The following is a 22,823-nucleotide window of genomic DNA, read 5'->3' on the forward strand; positions in this document are numbered from 1 at the left end:
GGAGTGGGGAGTTATATATCAGTTATTTTTGTTTTTTAATTATTGGGGGTGGGGCTCCTTTTTTTCCTTGATTTGCAGTCCTTACCACTTTAAAACCGTCTCATGATCAGTGTCAGCTACTCCCTTTTCCACTGGAAAGAGGGGGCTTCTGACCCTTTTCAGCTCTGGAGCAACCAGTACTTCCACATCCTTATCTGGTTTGCCTGCTTCTTGGGGGTGTGCTTATGATAGCTGAAGCTCACTTTGCTACAGTCTTGTTGCAGACTGTTAGGGCTAAAAGGTAATAGAAAACCCTGGGAATTTTATTTTGCTTTTTCCTTTGGGACTGGAATTGGTTTTTATTATTTAATATTTCCCAATTCATCCAAGCATTGCTGGGGCTGGAGGGTGTGATTCCCTCCCCTATTCTGGTATTTCCATTATGGAGACTTTCAGGCAAGGTTAGATTTATTTATGGCAGTCCAAGTTAGGAAATGTATTTTCAGGTCTGTTCTTAATAAATGAGAAACTTAAACTTACAATAATCCAAATTTATAAATGCTGTGAACGTATATAAATCTTACTCTAACATGACACTTTGCATTATTGTCAAAATTTCTTGTCTGTCTTCAGTAGTCCCTTTTGGAAAAAAAAAACAACAACATTTTCTTCCCTAACAAAGCACCTCCCCTCCCAGATCACTGAAATTGGCAATAGAAAATACTATAAATGCCTTTGATAGCAGTAGGACAAGTGGAACATGTTGGTATCTCATCTGTGGATATGATTAATTCTCCCCCTTTCTTAGTGTTCTCTTCCAGCAAATACAGTTGGACCAAGACTGGGTTTGATGGAATTCAGTTGACGATTGTATTTACTTTCAAGCTCAGTCCTAACATTGCATGTTGCTCAGAGGTTATAGAGTTCTCACCCACTTTTATGGTTGAGGGCGGAAAAGTCTTACTTTTTTATTTCTCCTTTTAGACCGCAGGATGGTAACAAACCCGCTGAGACTAGTCAACCTCAATCTAGCACAGGGGGTTACAACCAGCCCAGCCTAGGATATGGACAGAGTAACTACAGTTATCCCCAGGTACCTGGGAGCTACCCCATGCAGCCAGTCACCGCACCACCATCTTATCCTCCTACCAGGTCAGTATCTTTGTTCACACAGCCAGGGAGCTAGTAGAGTAACAGTTTGTTTGGTTTTTTTCCAGGCTGTTGACCAGCTTGCTTCTTCCTCAGGTGAACACAGGTTATCTGACCCTCCCAGTGATGAGCCTGACCACAGATTGTTACATTAAAACCTCAGTCTTAGGTTGGCAGTCAGTAACTCCTTCTCTAAACACAAACAAAAACATTTTTACCACTCTATGTTCTTCCTTTTAATTTCACTCTTTTAGTTAATTTAGATGGATGAGAAACAAGTATATGAAAGCAGGTAAACCCAGCCGTAGAAGTGACCTCCAGTGCAGTTAGGATGGGTAAAGTGGAAGACATGAAAAGAAAGAAACTTCATTTTAATCATTTTATGTTTAACCTCACTTGAGGTCCATTCATACACAACTCTTTAATATTTTATTTCTTCGACAGAGAGCACCAGCAGGGGGAGAGGGAGAGGGCAGGCTTCTTGCTGAGCAGGGAGCCCAGTGTAGGGCTCGATCCCAGGACCCTGGGATCATGACCTGAGCCAAAGGCAGACACTTAACCCACTGAGCCACCCAGGCACCCCCATGCACAAGTCTTTTAATGATTAGGCCAGGACTTTCATCTACAGATTTATTCTGTACTCCCTGTCCTAAGTTAACCACCCTAACAACTACAGAATCTCGTTTGGGTTTCTTGTAAAGTAGAGGAAGAACTCCCAAGTTTTCTCACTTATATTTAATTAGGAGCAAGTTTTCAAATGAACTGTCTGAATTGTTTCCTAAAGTGTTAACTTAGTTTTGCTAGAGGTAGCACTTCCCTTTTTTGCACTCAGTGTCATTGGTTTACACATGGAAGTGCGGCAGGTGTGAACAGGTTTGGGAACAAAATACAGCTGACTCGGTAAGTGTACAGCATGGAGCATCCATGGGCAGGGCTTACAGCAGTTCTTCCGCAGAGCCCACCTATGCCTGTGTTGCTGGGGGTGGTTGATCTGGCCCGTTGAATAAACACTACACTCGGTGAAGAGAAGCTGTTGAGTCTGTACGGCCATGTTGGGAGATAGGATAGTGGCTAGTTTAGTTGTACTTTTAAATACAGTAGTCTTTATTTTCATTTCCATAGTTCATCTAAAGTTTAATAGCAGTTCTTTCGAGCTTTATTTCTACGTAAGAAGGTACCCTTGGTTAGTTCCCTGCCATGTGGTTGTCATGTCAAAAGATGAAGACCCACTTAATACTCTCATATAGTGCCTTGATTCTGAAATTTCCTTATCCATCTTTTCTTAAGATTTCGTAGATGATCAGGCATGTCTGAAAGTTTAAAACTGTTTACAATGTATAGCGAAACAATTTGAAACTTGGACAGATGTCCGGAGAAGATTGTCATATTTGTGTGGCCACACACACATCGGGAAGCCTGTACCTTCAGAACAGTCACTATCGTGACTGAAGAATTGTTGGAGGCCGACTTGGTCCTCCATGGCTTTTCCACTGAGTGCACGAGCACATATTCTTCCCTTAATGCAGGAAACACCAGATTCCCAAATTTGCCTTGAATTTACTTGAAAACTATGACTTTAAGGGAGTGGGAGGTAAAAGAGATTCTTAAAGGTTATATAATGGTATAGATTAGTTTTTAATAGTTTTCCCTTGTTTTGCATTTAAAATTTCGTTCTGAATACCAAAATAATTCACTTACTTTAAATTGAAACTGTTGATTTGTAGAAAGTGTGTTTTTAAGGGTTTCTATGTCACATGCTATGAATATCTTTTCTATTTAAGGGGCTTAAAGAAATAATGACCCTCTCCTTCCTAAAAACCTTTTTTTCTTTCTTTCAGCTACTCCTCTACACAGCCGACTAGTTATGATCAGAGCAGTTACTCTCAGCAGAACACCTATGGGCAGCCGAGCAGCTATGGACAGCAGAGTAGCTATGGTCAACAAAGCAGCTATGGGCAGCAGCCGCCCACTAGTTATCCCCCCCAAACTGGATCCTACAGCCAGGCTCCAAGTCAATATAGCCAACAGAGCAGCAGCTACGGGCAGCAGAGTGAGTTGCTAAGAGAGAAAACCAAATAAGAATGATTATGTTTGGAGTTTCTGAACATGGGGAAATGGTCTTTACCGTTGTTTACTTTTGGAATCCAGGGATCTTTAGGACATAACATCCTGGCTAACCGCTTGGATGTCCCATTAAAGACCTGAGTGCTTTTTTCCAATTTAATTGGTAGTAGGCCTTGCAAAGAAAGAAAGAGAGCTTGTAACTAACCAGAGAAAACATTTTAAGATACCAGCCTTGCTCTCTGAGGAGGTGTTGCATACAGTGAGTGAAGCTGGCATTCCTGTGGCCTGCCCACCCCAACTCATTAAAAGGACGTGAACAGATAGCTCTGAAGACTAGTGCAGTTTTGTGTGTGGTTTTTTCTTTCTTGTTTTTTTAAACTGCAGTTTTGATGGTCAAGTAAATGTTGTATTTTGGGGTTGGTTTTTTTACACCTATAAAGCAAAAAATGGGGGGGTGGTTCTTCTCATAGAACACTTAGTTTTACATGGAGAAGTAACCAAAAACTCAACTGTCTTCACAATTTAATTTTTACCTGGATAGTTTTTTTTTGTTTTGTTTTGTTTTTTTGTTTTTTTAATGAAACTCCATCCATGGGCGTGTTTCATTCCGGCTACGAGTTGAGTAGTGCTTCTTGATTGAGCCCAAGCTTCAGCAACATACCAAAGCCCTAAGAAACCTGCCTCCGGTTTTTGTTTCTTGAGAGTAGTTTAAAGAAGCAGCTTTTGGAGGCATTGTAGGATACAAAACCCTGTAAACTGTTGACCAGGGGGCTTTTTCTTATTTGGGTGGTTTTTTTCCCAGGCTAACTATGTAAGGTTATCTCAGCTCTGATGAACCTGCAGTTTTGGCTAAAGTTAAAAGATCCTACGTGATTAGAGGTGCTTTGTTAGGTTTAAAGAAGATGGTGCCTTGGTTAGTGCCTTGCAGGAGAAAGTACGACAGGCAGTGATTCAAATACTGGTCCATGGCTTACAGATGTGACTCTTTCCTCAGGTTCATTCCGACAGGACCACCCCAGTAGCATGGGTGTTTATGGGCAGGAGTCTGGAGGATTTTCCGGACCAGGAGAAAACCGGAGCATGAGTGGCCCTGATAACCGGGGCAGGGGAAGAGGGGGATTTGATCGTGGAGGCATGAGCAGAGGTGGGCGGGGAGGAGGACGCGGTGGAATGGGGTAAGAGCAAACCTTTTCTCCTTTTACCTAATTTTGTTTCATCCATAGGATTTTCAATGGAAAGAAGGGACTGAAAGACATAAGAAATTTATTTCTGCATTTCCATGGACAATCAAAGTTGAGCCCAGGCCATCTTCTAAAACATGGAAATGTCATCTTTGTGGCATAGATTAAGTGGCAGTTCGCTTTTTTCCCTGCCAGTCTACTTCGTTGGGTTGGGGAGAACAAAGAATGGTTTTGAAACAAGAGCTTTCAGTTCCCTTCATGGTTTCCAGAGGTCAAAAGCCTCTGTGGGTAATAGATTTGGGATGGAACACACACAACCCTTCTAACACCCCTAGGTTTTTAACTAATATCTTTGAATGGTTGTCTTGAAATACCTGGTGTATATATACTGCAGAAAAGGAATGGAGCTGTTTTCCACAATGTTTGTCCCCAACTTCTGTTTGTACTTGGAATTGTTGAACGTAATGATGAAGATCTTGGTCCCGTAACCCCTGAACTGTGGCCTGAAGTGCATCTGGTACACAGAAAAGTCTAATAGCTTTTTGCAGAGTAATGTATATAGTTAAAGGATCACACCCCATTGGAGATTTTGGAAAGTCTAAATCGGTTTGACCATTTTGATTGATGGCACAATCTGGTTTAGAAAACTTTGTTTAGATCAATAACATAACCCTGCTATCTGTGCCTGCCCCTCCCCTCCCTTGTCCTACCCCTTCTTCCCTTTCTGGTGTCTGTACTTTAATGAAGGTGAGGTATACTGTTGGTGGTTAACATAATCCAGAAGGTTTAGTTCTGTGTGTGTTCTGTCCCTATATAAACTAGTAAAAAAAAGTTATGCAGAATGTTACATACTAAGTATAAATTGGATTTGGTGCCACCATTGGTTCAAGAAAAAATTGGGTAGGATTTCTTTTTATAGACATGGACTTCAAAATTAGATAAAAAGTTAATCTTAATTTTTGTGTTCTCATATCTGTATCCTATTGAAAGATAAGTGGTTGAAAGTATGGTTCTGCATATTCTGCATAACTTAAAAGTCTGGTGAAATCTTTATTGGAAGAAACGGTTACTTGACAACATACAAAAATTGATGAACAATTTGGTATTAAATAAAATCAGACTGATTCGGAGAATATCATTCCATTATAAAGGTTTCACTTCTTTATGGATGTTTTAAAATAGACATAGACACTTGAAATTACTATCATCACGTCTCCTCCAATCACCTAGAATTCTTAGTATTTTCCAATTGCAAAACCAATTTCGAGTTCATTCATTTTAATACTCCAGAAGTGATAATTCTGCTAATTTTGCTAGTAGAGGGATCCCCTCTTTCTGGACGAGAAGTCTCTCCTGGAGCCATAGAAAAAAGTCGTGGCTTTCCCCACAGGTTTTTCAACTGACTGTGAAGTAGTCGGTTGGATCCCTTGGGGACAGGACAGGGGCATTCTCCCCTCCCCTCTTTTTTACTCTGGTGTGGTGATGGTTTTCAGTGTCTTCTGCAGGTAAGGCACTCAATGTTGTTAACATGCCCTTTTTCATTGCCTCAGTATTTTGATATTTTCATTGGCTGTTAAACGTGGAAACTTTTTAACATGCTTTGTCGCATTTATATGCTACAGGTTACAAAGTGAGAGCCTTGTATACACTTCAATACTTAAAAAGTACCCGTACTCAGTACTCAGCCGGCAGCATAATGAAAAGTGGGACTAGACACGGTGTCCATATGGAGAGGAAAAATATACATAGAATATTTTTAACAAAATGTATTCATTGTATAAATGGAATCCTTCTGTAACTTTGGTAACTGCATACTTGTTATTTGGTAATGAACCAGAGGAGGTATAATACTCTAGAATTGTGTAACATTAAAGTGTAAACTTTTGTGTTTAAAGAGAGAGAACATTTTATGGTGTGTACTTTTAAAAAGGAAACAAAGCTGCATGCAACAGCTTGAAATGTATATTCAGGTATTAAAGGTGCAATACTGGTTAGAAAAAGCTCAGGGCCTCCCAGTGAGGAGCTGCCTTTATTTAAATTTTAAAGGAAAAATAAGAAAGACCCATCATGTTCCCTTCTCCAATTTACAGTATATAAGGCAGTCATTTTATACTGCTGTCATCACTGTCCTCAACTGATGTGTCTATAAAGTTGCACCCCCAGTCTGTTGAGCCTTGATATTTGTTGTAAATTCTCCTTTCACAGCAATTGTTAAATCCATTAGTTCCCTGAATTGTATGGCTTTATGCTGAAGATTGGCTGGATGCGTCCTCTGATGTGTGTTGTAGGCGTTTAATGTGGTTGTCTCCTGCTTTATTACACTCTGTGACTTGTTAGGAAGCCTCACTTGGCTCTCCCCTAGGAGAGGTTGAGGGTGCACCTTTATGAACATGAAAAGCAGTTGCCCCCGCTTGCTACTCCTCTCTGCAACCAAACTCTCCCTGTTTTTCAGCTGATGGGGTGGGTGTTTGGGATTGATTCTTTTCGCCCCTATTTGCCAAGTATTGCACTATTAATACCAGCCCCCGAAATGAAAGGAACCAACCACACTGGTGTGTACAATCAGACAAGCAAGGTTGTATATAAAGGAAATTTGAGCAAGCTGCCCCGAAGAAAGGCATAGTGACGAGATGAGAGAGATGCATTGTTTGGAGATGTGTTTAGCCAGTGCCCTTCTTCCCCACGAGCCCCCCCAAGGCTCAGAGCGGTACTGGCTTTTAAAGGGAAAGGCCTTCATTTCTTCGTTTATCCCCCCAGCAGCGCTGGAGAGCGAGGTGGCTTCAATAAGCCTGGTGGTAAGTTTTTGAGTATTACCATGGATAGTGTTTAAAAAAAAATACAGTCAGTTTTTAGAAAACTATAATTTTTTATTAGTTTCATAAGCGGTTTAAAAATGATCTATACAAAGAGACTAATGGGTACTGCCGGCATTGTCTTAGGGGTAATAAGGTTAACCTATGGTTACAAAACAAAGGGTAACTTGAAGTATTGAGCAACTGCTTCTGTAATGTGGGGGAGAATACGTTTTTTAAATTCGGTATGTTTGGAGGAAAATTTTTGACTTAAATTTAACACTAATTCGGCACATAAGCTTTGAGAGTGTATTTGGTTAATGGTTTAAAAGCAAACCAGGAAAAAAAAAAAAAAGCAAAACCCTAGCAAATATTTCACAAATGTTAAAGGGGCACTGCTCCATTTTAGCAGTGCGGGTCATTTTGAGTTTAATGAAGCCCCATCAAATGGTGGTATAGTAGATAGCTATGTGTGTTTGTAAGGTTTATAGCTTGCAAGACGTGCACTAATAATATTTTATATGATCTTTCCTGGTTGGCAGGACCCATGGATGAAGGACCAGATCTTGATCTAGGTAATTTTGAATTCTTTAATTTTGTATCATGCTTTATAAATGAACGGCACAGAAGTAAGTGCCTGCTAGAGCTCAGCAGCCTGGGAGATCAGTGTGATATTCTTGCTGTCAAAAGCAGTTTGGGGCTCCGTTTATCATGAGCAGCTACTCACAGTAGCCTTCGACAAAGGAGACCACAACATGGCATTCTTGTTACTGTGACTGGTAGTTCTCTTAGCTTTGTGGTAATTAACCAGTGAGCAGTAGTGACTAGTGGGTTAATCAGTCTCTATAGATACAGGACAGTAAATTCCCTTCTGTGTTTTTTCTCTGTAAGGCCCACCTGTAGATCCAGATGAAGACTCTGACAACAGTGCAATTTATGTGCAAGGCTTAAATGACAATGTGACTTTAGATGATCTGGCTGACTTTTTTAAGCAGTGTGGAGTTGTTAAGGTAAGTAAAAGTGTAACTGTGTGAGCAGGAAGATCTTCCAAATCAGCAGGAGTTTTAAAGAGATGATGTTGAAAATTGCTGAATATCTGATTGCTTCTGAAGTTGCCTGACTTTTCTTCCTGGGTATATTGTGGTTTGTTACTTAAAATACGAAAGGGAGAAAAAAAACAACAACAACAAAAAGAAAACCTTTCTTTTTTTGTAGAAAAATGCTAAACATGCGTGGGCATACTTAACAATTCCATCCTTTTGGGGCGCCTGGGTAGCTCAGTCGGTAAAGTGTCTGCCTTCAGTTCAGGTCATGATCCCAGGGTCCTGGGATCGAGCCCCGCATCGGGCTCTCTGCTCTGCGGGGAGACTGCTTCCTCCTCTCTCTCTGCCTGCCTCTCTGCCTACTTGTGATCTCTCTCTCTGTCAAATAAATAAATAAAATCTTTAAAAAAATAAAAAAACAATTCCATCCTTTATCATTGTCAGCTAATTATAAGAAAACTTACAGGGACACTTTTTTGTGAAGTACAGATTACAACAAACGGGGGGTTTTTTTGTTTTGTTTTAAGATTTTATTTATATATTTGACAGAGATCATAAGTAGGCAGAGGGGTGGCAGGGGAAGCAAGCTTCCTGCCAAGCAGAGAGCCCGATGCAGGGCTCAATCTCAGGACCCCAGGATCGTGACCTGAGCCGAAGGTCGAGGCTTTAACCCACTGCTCCTTGGAGAATGTTTATTAAACACTACTATGAGGGAACGCTATTCTGAGGATATACTGAGAGCAAACAGGTATAAACTGTTGGAGTTCACGTATAGTGGGAAACTTGGGTTCTTATTAGGATAACTAAGAGAAACTGAGCTCTTGGGAAGGGGGATCGGGGTCTTCAGGTCAGAAACTCAAAGTTTGGGGCGTCTAGGTGGCTCAGAGGTTAAAGCCTCTGCCTTCGACTCAGGTCATGATCCCATGGTCCTGGGATCGAGCCCCGCATCGGGCTCTGCTCAGCAGGGAGCCTGCTTTCTTTCCTCTCTCTTTACCTGCCTCTCTGCCTACTTGTGATCTCTGTCTGTCAAATAAATAAATAAAAATCTTTTTTAAAAAACTCAGAAGTTTGGGAATCCTATACTTTGTTTATAAATATGTCACAAGTAACCCATATATTCTGTAATAGACATTTGGGTTATTTCTAAGTTTGTGGTGTGTAGCCTGTGCTGCAGTGAACACTCTTGTACAGTGTCTCCTGGGGCACAGGGCAGTAGTGTCTCTAGTGTGTGTACAGTTGGTTCTTTTTTTTTGACAGCGATAGAGGGAACACTACTAGAGGGAGTGGAAGAGGGGGAAGCAGGCTTCCTGCAGAGCAGGGAGCCCAATGTGGGGCTCAGTCCTAAGACCCTAGGATCATGTCCTGAGCCGAAGGCAGACACTTAACCAACTGAGCCACCCAGGCACCACTGTACAGTTGGTTCTCATTATTTTCAGTAGTTCTGTCAAGTCACTACAAAGACTGAATTAATGGATCCAAGTGTGTGCAGGTACATACACATACCTCACATTATAACCGTAAATTTTAAAAACAACCCCCTCTCTATATCTCTTTTCTCTTACAAAGAGAAAATGAGGTTCTGAAGTGTCCAGTGATTTGCATGAGTTTGACATACACGTTCATCCACCCCCAGGGCCAGAACTTCTTGCACCACTGCCCTGTCCCCACAGTCTCTATGCCCTGGTCATCTCTAGAGGGAGCTGGACTGGGGGGAGGGGGGGAGTGTGTCTCATTTGAACTCCACTGGAACAGGTGCGTCAGACAACTTAAATGTTTGGTGCTCTGTACGTGTCCATGAGTATACAAGCATTGATTTTGGAGATACAAATTTTAATGAGCTAGGCAGATTTGCAAATATTGAATTCACAAATAATGAGGATCGACTATACCCAGTATAGAATTGCTGGTTCTAAAGCTGTGTGCATGTTTGATTTCATAAGTTGATAGTATGGCTGAGCAACTTAGTAGATGCCACTAACATTCCTGAGACCGCATTCACCACATCTTCACTGCTACTGGGAATCACCTGAAATTTTATCTTAATGCCAGTCTGCTGGAAGAATGGAAATGTGGTGGGGGTTTTTGTTCGTAAGATTTCATTTATTTGACCAAGAACATGAGCACGACCAGGGGAAGGGGCAAAGGGAGAGGGACAAGCATACTCCTGCTGAGCGTGGAGCCCGATGCAACACTCCATCCCCGGAACCTGAGATCGTGACCGGAGCTTAACTGACTGAGCCACCCAGGTGCTCAGGAAATGTCATTTTAATTTCATTTTTCTCTAGTTCCTAAAGATGTTTGGTGTTTTTGTTTTGTTGTTGTTTGTTGTTGTTGCTTTAACTTTTTAATTTAGATTCAGTTGGCCAACATCATTAGTTCTAGATGTAGCACTCAGTAATTTATAAGTTGCGTATAACACCCAGTGCTCAACACATCACATGTCCTCCTTAATGCCCGTCACCCTGCTAATAATGTTCCGGTTGCATGCTGCCTTCTTGTAATTATTCTTCATTGAGTTGTCGTTTGTTGTTTTACGTAATAGTTTGTTAAAGTATTTATTTTAGGGACACCTGAGTGGCTCAGTCGGTTAAGTGTCTGCCTTCAGCTTGGGTCATGATCCCAGGGTCCTGGGATCAAGCCCCACATCAGGCTCCCTGCTCAGCAGGAAGCCTGTTTCCCCCTCTCCCACTTCCCTTTGCTTGTGTTCCTCTCTCACTGTGTCTGTCAAATAATAAAATCTTTTTTAAAACTTTTTTTTTCCAAGATTTTATTTTATAAAGAACCTTTTTTTAATTTAATCTAATTTTCTTTTTGAGAGAGCAGGGGGTAGGGGCAGAGGAAGAAGGAAAGAATCCCAAGCAGGCTGCATACTCAGCGCAGGGCCCAATGCTGGCATTGATCTCAGAACCCTGAGCCAAAATCAAGAGTCAGATGCTCAACCATCTGAGCGGCTCCTACATAGAGTTCCTTCTAGTTCCTGAAGGCTGGTCCTCGGCTAGTACTGCAAATGTATTCTTTTGAAGAGTAGAAGAAGCTGTTAATATAATTGAACTTAGCCTTTTCCTTACTGGTTTGTGTCTTTCTGTTTGTAAGATCTTCTGTTCCAACATTTATTGAAAGATCATCCTTTCCTTGATGGTATAAAAGTTTCACCCGTACCTGGATCTATTACTTTTCTTTAAGATTTTATTTCTTTATTTGACAGAATAAGCAGGGGGAGCAGCAGAGGGAGAGAGAGAAGCAGGCTCCCTGCTGAACAGGGAGGCCAATGAAAGGCTTGATCTCAGGACTCTGGAATCATGGCCTGGGCTGAAGGCAGATACTCAACCGACTGAGCAACCCAGGCACCACTCCCCACTCTTTTTCTTTTTTTTTTTTTTTTTTTTTAAAGATTTTATTTTATTTATTTGACAGAGATCACAAGTAGGCAGAGAGAGAGGAGGAAGCAGGCTCCCTACGGAGCAGAGAGCCCGACGCGGGGCTTGATCCCAGGACCCTGAGATCATGACCTGAGCCGAAGGCAGCGGCTTAATCCACTGAGCCACCCAGGCGCCCCTCCCCACTCTTTTTCTAAGATTTTACTTATTTATTTGGGAGGGAGGCCTGGATCTATTTCTGATGGTCTTTTGTACTTTAATTTGTATGGTCCTGCACTAATAGCACAGCTGTTTTTATGCTAAGTCTTGATACCTATAGTAAAGCAGATTCTTCTGTTTTGTCCTTTTCCCTCAGGAATGCTTTGCTATTTACTCCTGGCTCTTCTATATGCATTTTAGAATTCCACTTACAAAGTTCTTTAAAAACCCCAATTGAGTGTTTATTAAATCTATAAGATAGTTTGAGGAGAATTGACATTTTTATAATATTGAGTAGTTTTTTCCATGAATATCATATGCCCATTTACTTAGGTTTTTAGTAAAGACCATCTCCTTAAAGTTTTTGCACGTCTTTATTAGTTTTGTTTTTTGGTGTTTTTGTTTCTTTTTTTAAGATTTTATCTGGGGCACCTGGGTGGCTAAGTTGGTTAAGTAACTGCCTTGGGCTCAGGTCATGATCTTGGAGTCCCAGGATTGAGTTCTGCATCAGGTTCCCGGATCAGCAGGGAGTCTGCTTCTCCCTCTGACCGCCCTCCCCTTTCTCTCTCTCTCTCTCTCTGAGTCTTAGAAAAAGATTTTATCTTTTCTGAGTTGGGGGAGAGCAGGAGCTGGGGGGAGAGGCAAAGGGAGAGAGAGAAGCAGGCTGAGCAGGGAATGCTACATGGGCCTCGATACCAGGACCCTGAGATCATGACCCAAGCTAAAGGTAGACGCATAACTGCCTGAGCCATCCAGGTGCCCCCGTCTGTATTAGTTTTATTTTTTAGATTTTTTTTAGTTTCTAACTATGGTCTTTTTCAAATGAGATTTTGTGGTGGTTATAACTACATAGAAAGAGATTTAGTTTTGGTCGAGCTTATGAGTTGCATAATGAAGATCTCTCTCTGCTTGTGATGTTATGTGATACGTTGTTTATGCAGGTATGTGTGGGTTTTTTCCCTAGTTAAGAAAAGATCCTATACTGTCAGTTTTGTAAAATAAAGGAGATTTTAGCGGCGCCTGGGTGGCTCAGTGGGTTAAGCCGCTGCCTTCGGCTCAGGTCCTGGGATCAAGTCCCGCATCAGGCTCTCTGTTCAGCAGGGAGCCAGCCTGCTTCCTCCTCTCTCTCTGCCTGCCTTTCTTTCTACCTGTGATCTGTCTCTGTCAAATAAATAAAATAAAATCTTTCAAAAAAAAATAAAAAATAAAATTTTAATAGCCCCATCATTCATACTGCTATTCTGCCTATTTTTTTTCAGTCTCTATATGTCCTTTATAAAAACGTAGGTGTTAATATGTGTCTTATAAACATCAGCTTTCTTTTAAAAAAAAATTGCCTATAAATCAATAGTTAGGTGTCACTAGATGTTATATAAACAAACATGTATAGATTAGGCTTTGATCATAGGCACTTTTCATGCAGAAAACAGATGAAACCATATTCTTCTATACTGTTTTGCTCCTGAATTCAAGCAAGTTACATCTGGTGTTCAGCTGCAAAGATAATGAGTAGTGTGTTCTACCTCTGGTGAAAAATTGGCTTAAAATTCTTAAGTTAGACTTAAGAATGCTTCTAGCACACCCACAACCCTGTATCAGTACTTAGTGATTTAAGGGTGATTTTTACTTTATGCGAAACATGGCTTGTATGCTGGCATCAAAGCCTGACTTCCTCTTAAGAGGTGGCTGTTGTCCCTGGGTGCCTGTTAGTGAGGGCACAGAAAATGTTGGGTCAGGTATAAGGACACCAGGAGTTGACAACTAGGGAAGCAATGGGAAGCACACTGTTCGCTTACACACTTTGGAACTTTAGGTCTATTTTGGTTTTCATGACACCTACACCTAAGAGGAAGAATCACTTATATGTATATTTGTTGTGGCAATTTAGGAAATAAGGCAATTTAGGAAATAATTTCACTACTTGGAGATAAACTAACATCCTACTGAATGTGTACCTGGAAAATTACTGTTTTTGACACTTTTGACAATTCAAGGAACTTCTCTGAATTTCTCCCAAAAAGCAGTGTGTTTCTGGTCACAGCCTAACTCTGCTATTTTATGCCTAGATGAACAAGAGAACCGGACAACCCATGATCCATATCTACTTGGACAAGGAAACAGGAAAGCCCAAAGGTGACGCTACAGTGTCCTATGAAGACCCACCAACTGCCAAGGCCGCCGTGGAGTGGTTTGATGGTAGGAGCCCTAGAGTCAACAGGGGGCGCTCACTGGTGTTCTTAACTCACTTAAGTTCTTAAATTCACGTCCTGGGGCACATGAAGGCTCTTGTAGCAAATGCTGCCCTTGTCAACCTGTAGGTGAAACAAGGGTCTTGCTGGCTGGTGTATGTCATTCTGTTAGAATAGCATTCTCAGAAGTGGTTTTGGAGATGGGACAGATACACATAGCAGAAAGGAGGAACCTGAGAGCCATAGGAGCAGGAAGACCCTCTCTCTGTACTAGGGAAGCACCAGCTGGCTGTTGCACAGCAGTAGGCCTGGCTCCCTTCTGCAGTGGGAGAGCCCTGTTGCTGGCCGTGGGTTAGGAGATCCCCTATTTTGAGCCATGATTACAGATCCACCTAAAATTATAAATGCTTCTCTAAGCACAAGTATCAGAAGGTACAGATCACCCCAAAAAAATCCAGTATACATTTGAGTTTAAATATATCCGTATTTGGCCTCGGCATTGATTCCGGAAATTCAGTGCAGACAAAACCAACTTGAAAATGTCATTGGACAGGTCCTGGCTCTCATCTCTTGGCCGCTTTATACTCTTGTCCCTACTTCTCACCCTTTGTGGGGCAAGGGTGCCGGTGCACTCGGCCTTCCCCTGGCTTGCTTTCCCCCTGAGGGAACAGGAGTTTTGACGTATCTTGAAAAGTTTTGTGGCCTTAGCAGCAAAGATGGAGAAGGTTGTGGGTGGGGCACATGCTGTGTGGGGTTGGCGGGTGTTGAAGGTGACAGTGTGGGGGAGCTGGGGAACGAGGAGTAGCCCAGCCTTGCCCAGTCCCTCAAGTGAAGAGTTGCAGGTTGGGAGTAATTGGTGTTCTGTTCTCTGGTTCCAGGGAAAGATTTTCAAGGGAGCAAACTTAAGGTGTCTCTTGCTCGGAAGAAGCCTCCAATGAACAGCCTGCGGGGTGGCATGCCACCCCGTGAGGGCAGAGGGATGCCGCCGCCCCTCCGTGCAGGTGTTTACCACACACCCTCCCTGGGCCGCTGCTCTGTTGCTCTGTGGTTTTTTTACACTTGCCTTCGAGAAACTTGATTTCCAGAGTATAGACAAGCCCCTTAGACATACTAAAAAGTCAATGTAGAATCAATACTGAACCGCTAAAGGCTGACAGTTAAAAGTGCAGGAATGAAGAGAACAGGGATTTCTTGCTTAAGGGGGGCTGGAATGCCTGGGAACAGCTCTGCCTTGCTGTCATCAGGTGCCATTTATTTATTCTGCTTGGGTCTCTCTGCATGAGAATGCCTGTTCCTCACAGGTTGTGGGAGCTAGTTAAAGTGATGTGCACAGAAGGCTCGCAGCTGGGTCCTTGGGCCTGCAGAAAAGTCAGGCAAATGAAGGGATAGTGATAGCTGTGATCTATGTGAATTCCCTTAAAAGATGTCCCCTGCAGCAAATCTAGTGCTAAGCAGAAGTGACTGGCTCTTTCTTATTGCAGGTCCAGGGGGCCCAGGAGGTCCTGGGGGCCCCATGGGTCGCATGGGAGGCCGTGGAGGAGACAGAGGTGGTTTTCCCCCAAGAGGTCCCCGGGGTTCCCGAGGGAACCCATCCGGAGGAGGAAATGTCCAGCACCGAGCTGGAGACTGGCAGTGCCCCAACCCGTATGTACTGTCTCAACAAATTGATACCCTGTGCTCATGAAGTCACCCTGTGTCCCACCCATTCCCATCTGGAGAGGAGGACGGTTGGATTCTCTGTCTTGAGTTGTATAGGGACGACTCTCACCTGATTGCTCGGTCGTGGGGTGGGTGGGTGGCCTAATCAGTCCATCTTCAGAGCCTTCTGAAAGTCATGGTTCTGCTGGACTCCTGAGATCCCTGTGTACATGGTTGTGCAAACATTTTCTGGATCATACACCGGTCTTTGGGGTTTGTTGCTGTCTGAGGCTGTGGCTCTAAAGCCTTTCTGTCAGCAGATCCTCTCAGTGGTATTTGACCAGGCTCCAGTGTTCGTGCTGGTGGATACGGTGTGTGCCTGCTCACGTTTGCTTTGCTTCACGGCTTTCGTTCGTTAGTGATTTCTGTTGTGATACAATTTTATGCAGGGGTTGTGGAAACCAGAACTTTGCCTGGAGAACAGAATGCAACCAGTGTAAGGCCCCGAAGCCTGAAGGCTTCCTTCCACCACCCTTTCCACCCCCTGGTAAGTACAGGTTTGGGGAGCATCCCCTCAGCATCTTGGTTCCAAACCTCATGTGTTCCCGTGATGGGCTCACAGCTAGGTTGGGGTCTCCAGAGGTGTAGTCTTGGCACTGCAGCCCCTGAGGCTCCATTGTCCCTTCTAAAGTGCCCCAGACCCTCAGACGGAGTAAAGCATCTGGTCTCTGCTCAGGGAGAAGGCGGCAGATCTGAGCAGCCTCTGAGGCACATCATAGCAGGCCCCGTCCTCCCTGTCCTGCTGCTGATCTGTCTTCCTCCTCCAGGCGGTGACCGTGGCAGAGGTGGCCCTGGTGGAATGCGGGGCGGAAGAGGCGGCCTCATGGACCGCGGTGGTCCCGGTGGGATGTTCAGAGGTGGCCGTGGTGGAGACAGAGGGGGCTTCCGTGGTGGCCGGGGCATGGACCGAGGCGGCTTTGGTGGAGGAAGACGGGGTGGCCCCGGTGGGCCTCCTGGACCTTTGATGGAACAGATGGGCGGAAGAAGAGGCGGGCGCGGAGGACCTGGAAAAATGGATAAGTACGTGCTGGTGTGAACCAGCTGCAGGCTCCAGGGCGCGTGGAGGCGGCAGCCCCTACCTGGCTGACCTGGAGCAGGCTGGGCTCCGCTGGGAGGTGGCGGGAAGCACCCTCTCCTTTCCTCCTTTTCACCCCTCACCCTTTTGGGCTTACAGAGGCGAGCACCGTCAGGAACGCAGAGACCGGCCCTACTAGACGCAGAGACCCCGCAGAGCTGCATTGACTACCAGATTTATTTTTTAAACCAGAAAATGTTTTAAATTTATAATTCCATATTTATAATGTTGGCCACAACATTATGATTATTCCTTGTCTGTACTTTAGTATTTTTCACCATTTGTGAAGAAACATTAAAACAAGTTAAATGGTAGTGTGCCGAGTTTTTTTTTCCTTCTTTTAAAGATGGTTGTTTAACTAAGACTAAATAATGGGAACCCCTTGTGAGCATGCTCAGTATCATTGTGGAGAACCAAGAGGGCCTCTAACTGTAACAATGTTCATGGTTGTGATGTTTTTTTTTTTTTTTTTAAATAAAATTCCAAATGTTTATAAACAGTCATCCTTCTCGGCCTCTGTTGCGCAATCGCTGCAAGTCTTGGAGTGGGCCCCGAGCCGCCACATAACTGGTCCTTCCACTGTCCTGGGAGGGGAAACCCAACGTGGTCAGGATGGCACCATGTCGGGCGTGTTGCTGCTAGCAAGGAAACGGGTTGCGGAGTCACCCTCACCCTCACCCTGAACCCTAGCTCACCACTGGGACATCCAGCCCAGGTCCAGCTCATCTGCCAGGAGGAGCTCCGTGTAAGGCCCCACACCATGGATGACTATGGCTCCCAGGCCGCTGTTGGGCTGTCGTGGGTGTTCTCAGTCAGGCTCCACACGCTTCAGAACGAAGTCTGCTTCGGTGACCGCTAATGGGAACTGTTTTCACTACCCACTCCGTGATGTGACATTTTCTTAATATTCCAGGGTCAGCGTTTGTGAACGTAGTTGAATAGAGGCCACTGTTCAGCCATCCCTGGCTGCCTTGTGTGAGGTCAGAAGCCAGGGCTTTTCCCCATGACCGTGTTTCTGAAATTATGGAGAAGATGAGAAGAGCCTCAGACCCTAAAACATCTGGGCCTTTTTTATCAGTCTTGCCTTTTCCTAGACTTGTGTGAAGACTCTTTAGGTCCGGGCCAGTAGATTTAAGGGTGATTCCCAGCATCCAGAGTTTGAGGCCCCAACACGCCTTCCTGGGAAAAGAGGTTTTCCAGGTAAGCAACTGTATGTAACCCAGTCTGCAAATAAGTCAGTTGATGACCAGATGCTCAGGAAAGAAATGCAGGCCTTAACATACCCCATCAGCAAAGACCAGCTAGGGCAGGGCTGCACACGAAGTTCTGAATGGGAGCTGGGGACAGGGAAATAAGATGTTGGCAGCTAGGACTCCTGGCTCGGAAGTGGAGAGGCTCAAGCTGTGGGGTGAATCCCGCGGAACTGCTGCCTCCTAAAGTCGCAGCCGCAGCTCTCAGCATAACTTGATACTAGTCGTATTTCAAAAGTCCACATGTATGAAATTGTATCTTATTCTGGCTTTTCAAAGCTTAAAGAATGATAAGTGAAACCAGCTAATGTCTGAAGATTCAAGGAGAGATGGTCACCTTTGCCAGGGGACGGCACAAGAGGAATTTAGAATAGGGGCGCCTGGGTGGCTCAGTGGGTTAAAGCCTCTGCCTTCGGTTCGGGTCATGGTCCCAGGGTCATGGGACCGAGCCCTGCGTCGGGCTCTCTGCTCAGTGGGGAGCCTGCTTCCTCCTCTCTCTCTGCCTGCCTCTCTGCCTACTTGTGATCTCTGTCAAATAAAATCTTTAAAAAAAAAAATTTGGAATAATGATTTCCTCTCCATCTCCCGGTCCATGAGAGCAAGGCCTTGGGAAGCCTCCGAGGAGCCCGTGCGCGCCTCCCTGCTCACAGCTGCGCTGCTGTCCGTAGGGTTTGCGCGCTACTCGCCCCTATTCCTGAGGCAGACCGGGACAGGTCCTGGGCACCCTCCCAGCCCTCCTCGGCAAATGTGCGACATCTCTGTGGCTTCGTCTTTTACGTTGCCAAGTCATTTCTCAAGAACAGGCATTGCTCTCCCACCTTTGGGAAACCCTTCATCAGCCCCTCTAGATACCAAGCCATTTTTCAGTCTTCTTTTGCGTCTACCGATAGTTCTCAAAGTCCCCCGTGACCGTGTTGCCAAATCAGTGGTCCCTCCTGGGCCCTCTGGTAGCTACTGCGCCCCCTCCCTGATCTCGAAAGGTAGGAAGGCCTCCTCTGACCCTCAGTGCCTGGCTGACCTCCTCCTAGGCACCAGCTCCTTTCGAGGGTCTGACGAGATTACAGAAGGGCTAGAGCCAGCGCCTTCCTCCAGACCAGCTCAGCAAATGGGGGATGCCTGGAGCTTCACCATCGTCCTGGCCTCCTTGTTCTCTCGTGTTGCCCCAGCCCCCAACCCAACCCAGCAGGCTCTCATCAAAACCCTGTACAGGAAAACAAAAACAAAAACAAAAACCCTGTACAGTGTTAAGTCACCAGCGCCTCCCACCTCTCGTCTGCCGCCCCGCGCGGGGCTCCGCGCTTCCCTTGACCCCTCCACCCCTTGCCTCATAGAGCCCAAGTGACTTCTTGACACTTCAAGCCCTGCAATTTTTTTTAAAATATTTTATTTATCTGACAGAGATCACAAGCAGGCAGAGAGAGAGGAAGGCAAGCAGGCTCCCAGCTGAGCAGAGAGCCCGACGCGGGGCTCGATCCCAGGACCCTGGGGACCATGACCCGAGCAGAGGTTCCAACCCACTGAGCCACCCAGGCGCCCCAAGTCACTGCAATACTTACAACTCACCAAGGCCTTCCAGCACACTCGCCATGACCCACGAGGCCCCTGTGACCTCAGCTGCCCCGCTCAGCCTTGGTGGCTGGACTCTGGCCACATAGGCCAGTGCTGCTCCTCCAAGGGGCCCAGGAGGCTCCCGCCTCAGCCTTGGCAGGCGTCAGAGTGTCAGAGCCCAGGTGCACACTCTGAGGCCCAAATCCAACCACAACATCCCTGGGCTCGCATGTGGTGCCAAGAACCACCTCGCCCCACTGACTTCCCGAGAAGTCTTTGAGGTAGGAGTCCACCCCTGTCTCCTGGATGAGGCGGTGGGGCTGGCCAGTGGAGGCTCAGGCGGCCGGGCCTGTGCTCCCCACATGCAGGTGTCCCCTGTCTGAGAAGCTGGGGACTCTGGCAGCAATGGGCAGGGATCAGCCACCACCCAGGCCGCAGCCTGTGCTAAGAGATGACAAGGCGGCCCTCTGTGGGAGCCGCAACCATCACACGTGGCCAGCATTACCTGCCCCCTGCCTGGACCTTGAGGCTGCCCCAGAGTGGCTTGCAGCCCTGCCTCGAGAAGGGCTTGTCACCAGCACTAAATAGTCCTGTGAGAGGCGTTTATGTCAGAAGGACTGATTTCTCTCAGCCAAAAGAAACGTCTGGACCACACTGGCCTCAGAAGACCTCAGGCAGCCTGAGTTCCAAGCTCTGTCTCTAATGCCCCTGGAGCTGGAAGAGGTGGAAAAGCAGGGGTGCGGCCACCAGGAGCAGGACAGGGAACAGGGAGAAGTCAGAGAAGACCCTGCTCCGAACTCTCCAGGAGCTCTTGGTCGAGCACACTCAGAATAAACATTTCCATCCCAGCCTCATGGCCCCGTGAGGCTACACTCCACAGTCCCGGGCAAAGGTTGAGGAGTCAATGGGGAGATGGGTCTCTGCCCCACACACACACAGACCACAACGAGTGGCTCACCCGCCCTGTGGGAAGGAGCGTGGGGCTCCAAGGTTGTGGCAGCTGTGGGGCCAAGGACAGGACAGTGACGGAGGCAAGTGGCCGATGCAAATGGGAGCCAAGCACCCAGACACCAGGACCTCAGGGCGAGTGGCTGGCTCTGGAGCTGCCCCCTCCTGTCCCACGCAGACGGAGCTGCCAACCACAGGGCAAGCAATGAGCAGTGTAACAGGCATGTTGGAAAGCAGTCCCTCTTGGGCTTTCCGGCCCTGATTTCTCTCCTGGAGGACACAGGAGGGAGCTCAGGGAAGCTTAGGGTCCCACAGCCGGAGCAGGAGCAAGCAGCTGTCGTGGTTGGACCCATATGGGAACATAGGAGCCTAAAGCCCTCCGTGGGTCACTCGCCCAACCAGGGCTCAGCTCATGAGCTCAATCTAAACCTGGAGAGCTTGGAGGGGACCCAACCAGCACCTGAACTGCCCAGCCCCAGGGCTGAATCCCACCAGGGAGGGATTTACCTGAAGACTCCGTGGCCATCATCTGACCTCCACTGCAACCAAGGCCAAGCACGCAGTTCCCTGGCACCAGCAGCGGAGGCAAGAAATCTGGCCACGTGTCCACTGGCCATGGGCAAGACCATGAGTGCATTAGAGACACGCCTTCTGTATACCATGGTGGCCCCTGGGGTCTGTGGGAATGGGTTCAGAACAACTGTAGCCCAAACCTCCTGTCCCTCCAGCAGTTTCTATAACTTCCCTTGGTCCTGCAAGGAACAGGACAGGTCACCACACAACAGAAGGGGTCAAAGCTGAGGCCCTCCATGGCCTGGGCCAGGAGTCTGGCTATGCCAGTCAGCCCCTACACCTGCCACCTGTCCTATAATCAGAAAGTTGGAGTCTGTGCTCTAGAGTGGGCCTCTGTGATGGCAGGTCACAGCCGGGGGGATGGGAGATAGGGAGCAGCAAGCCCCCACCCTCTTATCCCCACTTTCTCAGAGGAATAGTAGACATCTGTCCCGAATGCTAACTAATGATACCATTTTCACAATCCTATGATGTGACTACTACTGTTGTCCCATTTTACACATAGTAAAACTGAGGCTCAGAGAGCTTAACCATCTCACCCAAAAACCAAGAGCAGGGCCTGGGTTCAATCTGACCTCTCTTATGCCTAGAGCCCTGTTGTTCAGCAAGGTAGACATAAGCAGGAATCAAATTCCTGCACAGCTGCTGACCACACTATACCCCTTGTCCTCTCCAGGCCTCAGTGTCCCCACATGGTAAAATGAGAACACATAAAATCATCATACCTCATAAGATTATTTTGAGGACTAAATTACTTAGTTTCCACACCTTGCTCTTTCCCCCCGAAACCTGAGTTCCCTTGCCCCCATCTCCAGCAGCCCTCTCTCCCCAAGTATCAGCAGTCCCAGATCTGGGAGCCATTCTTGACTCTGTCCACACATTCACACCCAACTCACCAGCATATCCCATCAGCTCTCCCCTCAGATACAGCCAGGCTCCACCACTCTCTACCATCCCTGCACAGCAATCGCAGGGAACCTGTTAATACCTCAGTCAGGTCACACCCCTCCCCTGCAATAAATCCCTCCATGACTCCCATGTCCCTCCAAAGAGGCATGGCCCACAAAGCTCTACTTGCTCTGCTCCCAATATCTCTATTCTCATCCCATCCTCCATCCCAGCCTCACAGGCCTCCTTATTCTTTCTTTCTTTCTTTTTTTTTTTTTAAAGATTTTATTTACTTATTTGACAGAGAGAGAGATCACAAGTAGGCAGAGAGGCAGGCAGAGTGAGAGGAGGAAGCAGTCTCCCTGCAGAGCAGAGAGCCCGATGCGGGGCTCGATCCCAGGACCCTGAGATCATGACCTGAGCCGAAGGCAGCGGCTTAATCCACTGAGCCACCCAGGCGCCCCTCCTTATTCTTTCTTGAACACACCAACCACCTGCCCACCTCAGGGCCTTTGCACTGGCTATTCCCTCTGTATGAAATACTCTGCTTCTAGCCATCTACACGGTTCCTTCCCTTAGCTCCTTTCCTGAACGCTGATTTAAAACTGCAGCCTCATCTCACCCCACACTCCCAGGCCCTCAGCTGGTTCCATTGCTCTCTCTTCCCTGGTGCCTCATCCCTGTTTCAGTCCAAGGGCTGCCTTCCTACCACACTGTGAACCCTGAGAGTTGGCTCTGTCTCCCTCCCACTTTTTGCTCTTAGTTCCCAGTGCCAGAAGAGACCCAGCACACAGTAGGTGCCACTTAAGCGTCAGCCATTACTGTTACTAGTTACCCCCCTTCCTCACTCTTTGTGGGTAGGGGTGCTGAA

General features: G+C 46.2%; 1 protein-coding gene across 3 annotated transcripts in view; it reads left to right on the forward strand.

Moving 5' to 3' along the window:
- The window catches only part of EWSR1 (EWS RNA binding protein 1), a 29,336-nt gene extending 12,277 nt beyond the window's left edge, over nt 1-17,059 (forward strand). Inside the window, exons 6-17 of one of the 3 annotated variants that reach the window (XM_046025192.1) lie at nt 964-1,131; nt 2,967-3,178; nt 4,187-4,367; nt 7,131-7,168; nt 7,708-7,740; nt 8,057-8,175; nt 13,850-13,979; nt 14,851-14,973; nt 15,454-15,616; nt 16,060-16,157; nt 16,438-16,690; nt 16,845-17,059. In XM_046025192.1, the coding sequence (XP_045881148.1) occupies nt 964-1,131; nt 2,967-3,178; nt 4,187-4,367; nt 7,131-7,168; nt 7,708-7,740; nt 8,057-8,175; nt 13,850-13,979; nt 14,851-14,973; nt 15,454-15,616; nt 16,060-16,157; nt 16,438-16,690; nt 16,845-16,884 (1,558 nt within the window). In that variant the 3' untranslated portion in view covers nt 16,885-17,059. Of the gene's footprint in view, nt 1-963; nt 1,132-2,966; nt 3,179-4,186; nt 4,368-5,995; nt 7,169-7,707; nt 7,741-8,056; nt 8,176-13,849; nt 13,980-14,850; nt 14,974-15,453; nt 15,617-16,059; nt 16,158-16,437; nt 16,691-16,844 lie in introns of those variants that run through there. The other 2 variants (XM_046025193.1, XM_046025194.1) reach the window with 2 other exon arrangements.
- The last annotated feature ends 5,764 nt before the right edge of the window (nt 17,060-22,823 follow it).

This window comes from Meles meles, chromosome 12 (assembly GCF_922984935.1).
Source record: "Meles meles chromosome 12, mMelMel3.1 paternal haplotype, whole genome shotgun sequence".
Lineage (NCBI taxonomy): Eukaryota > Metazoa > Chordata > Mammalia > Carnivora > Mustelidae > Meles > Meles meles.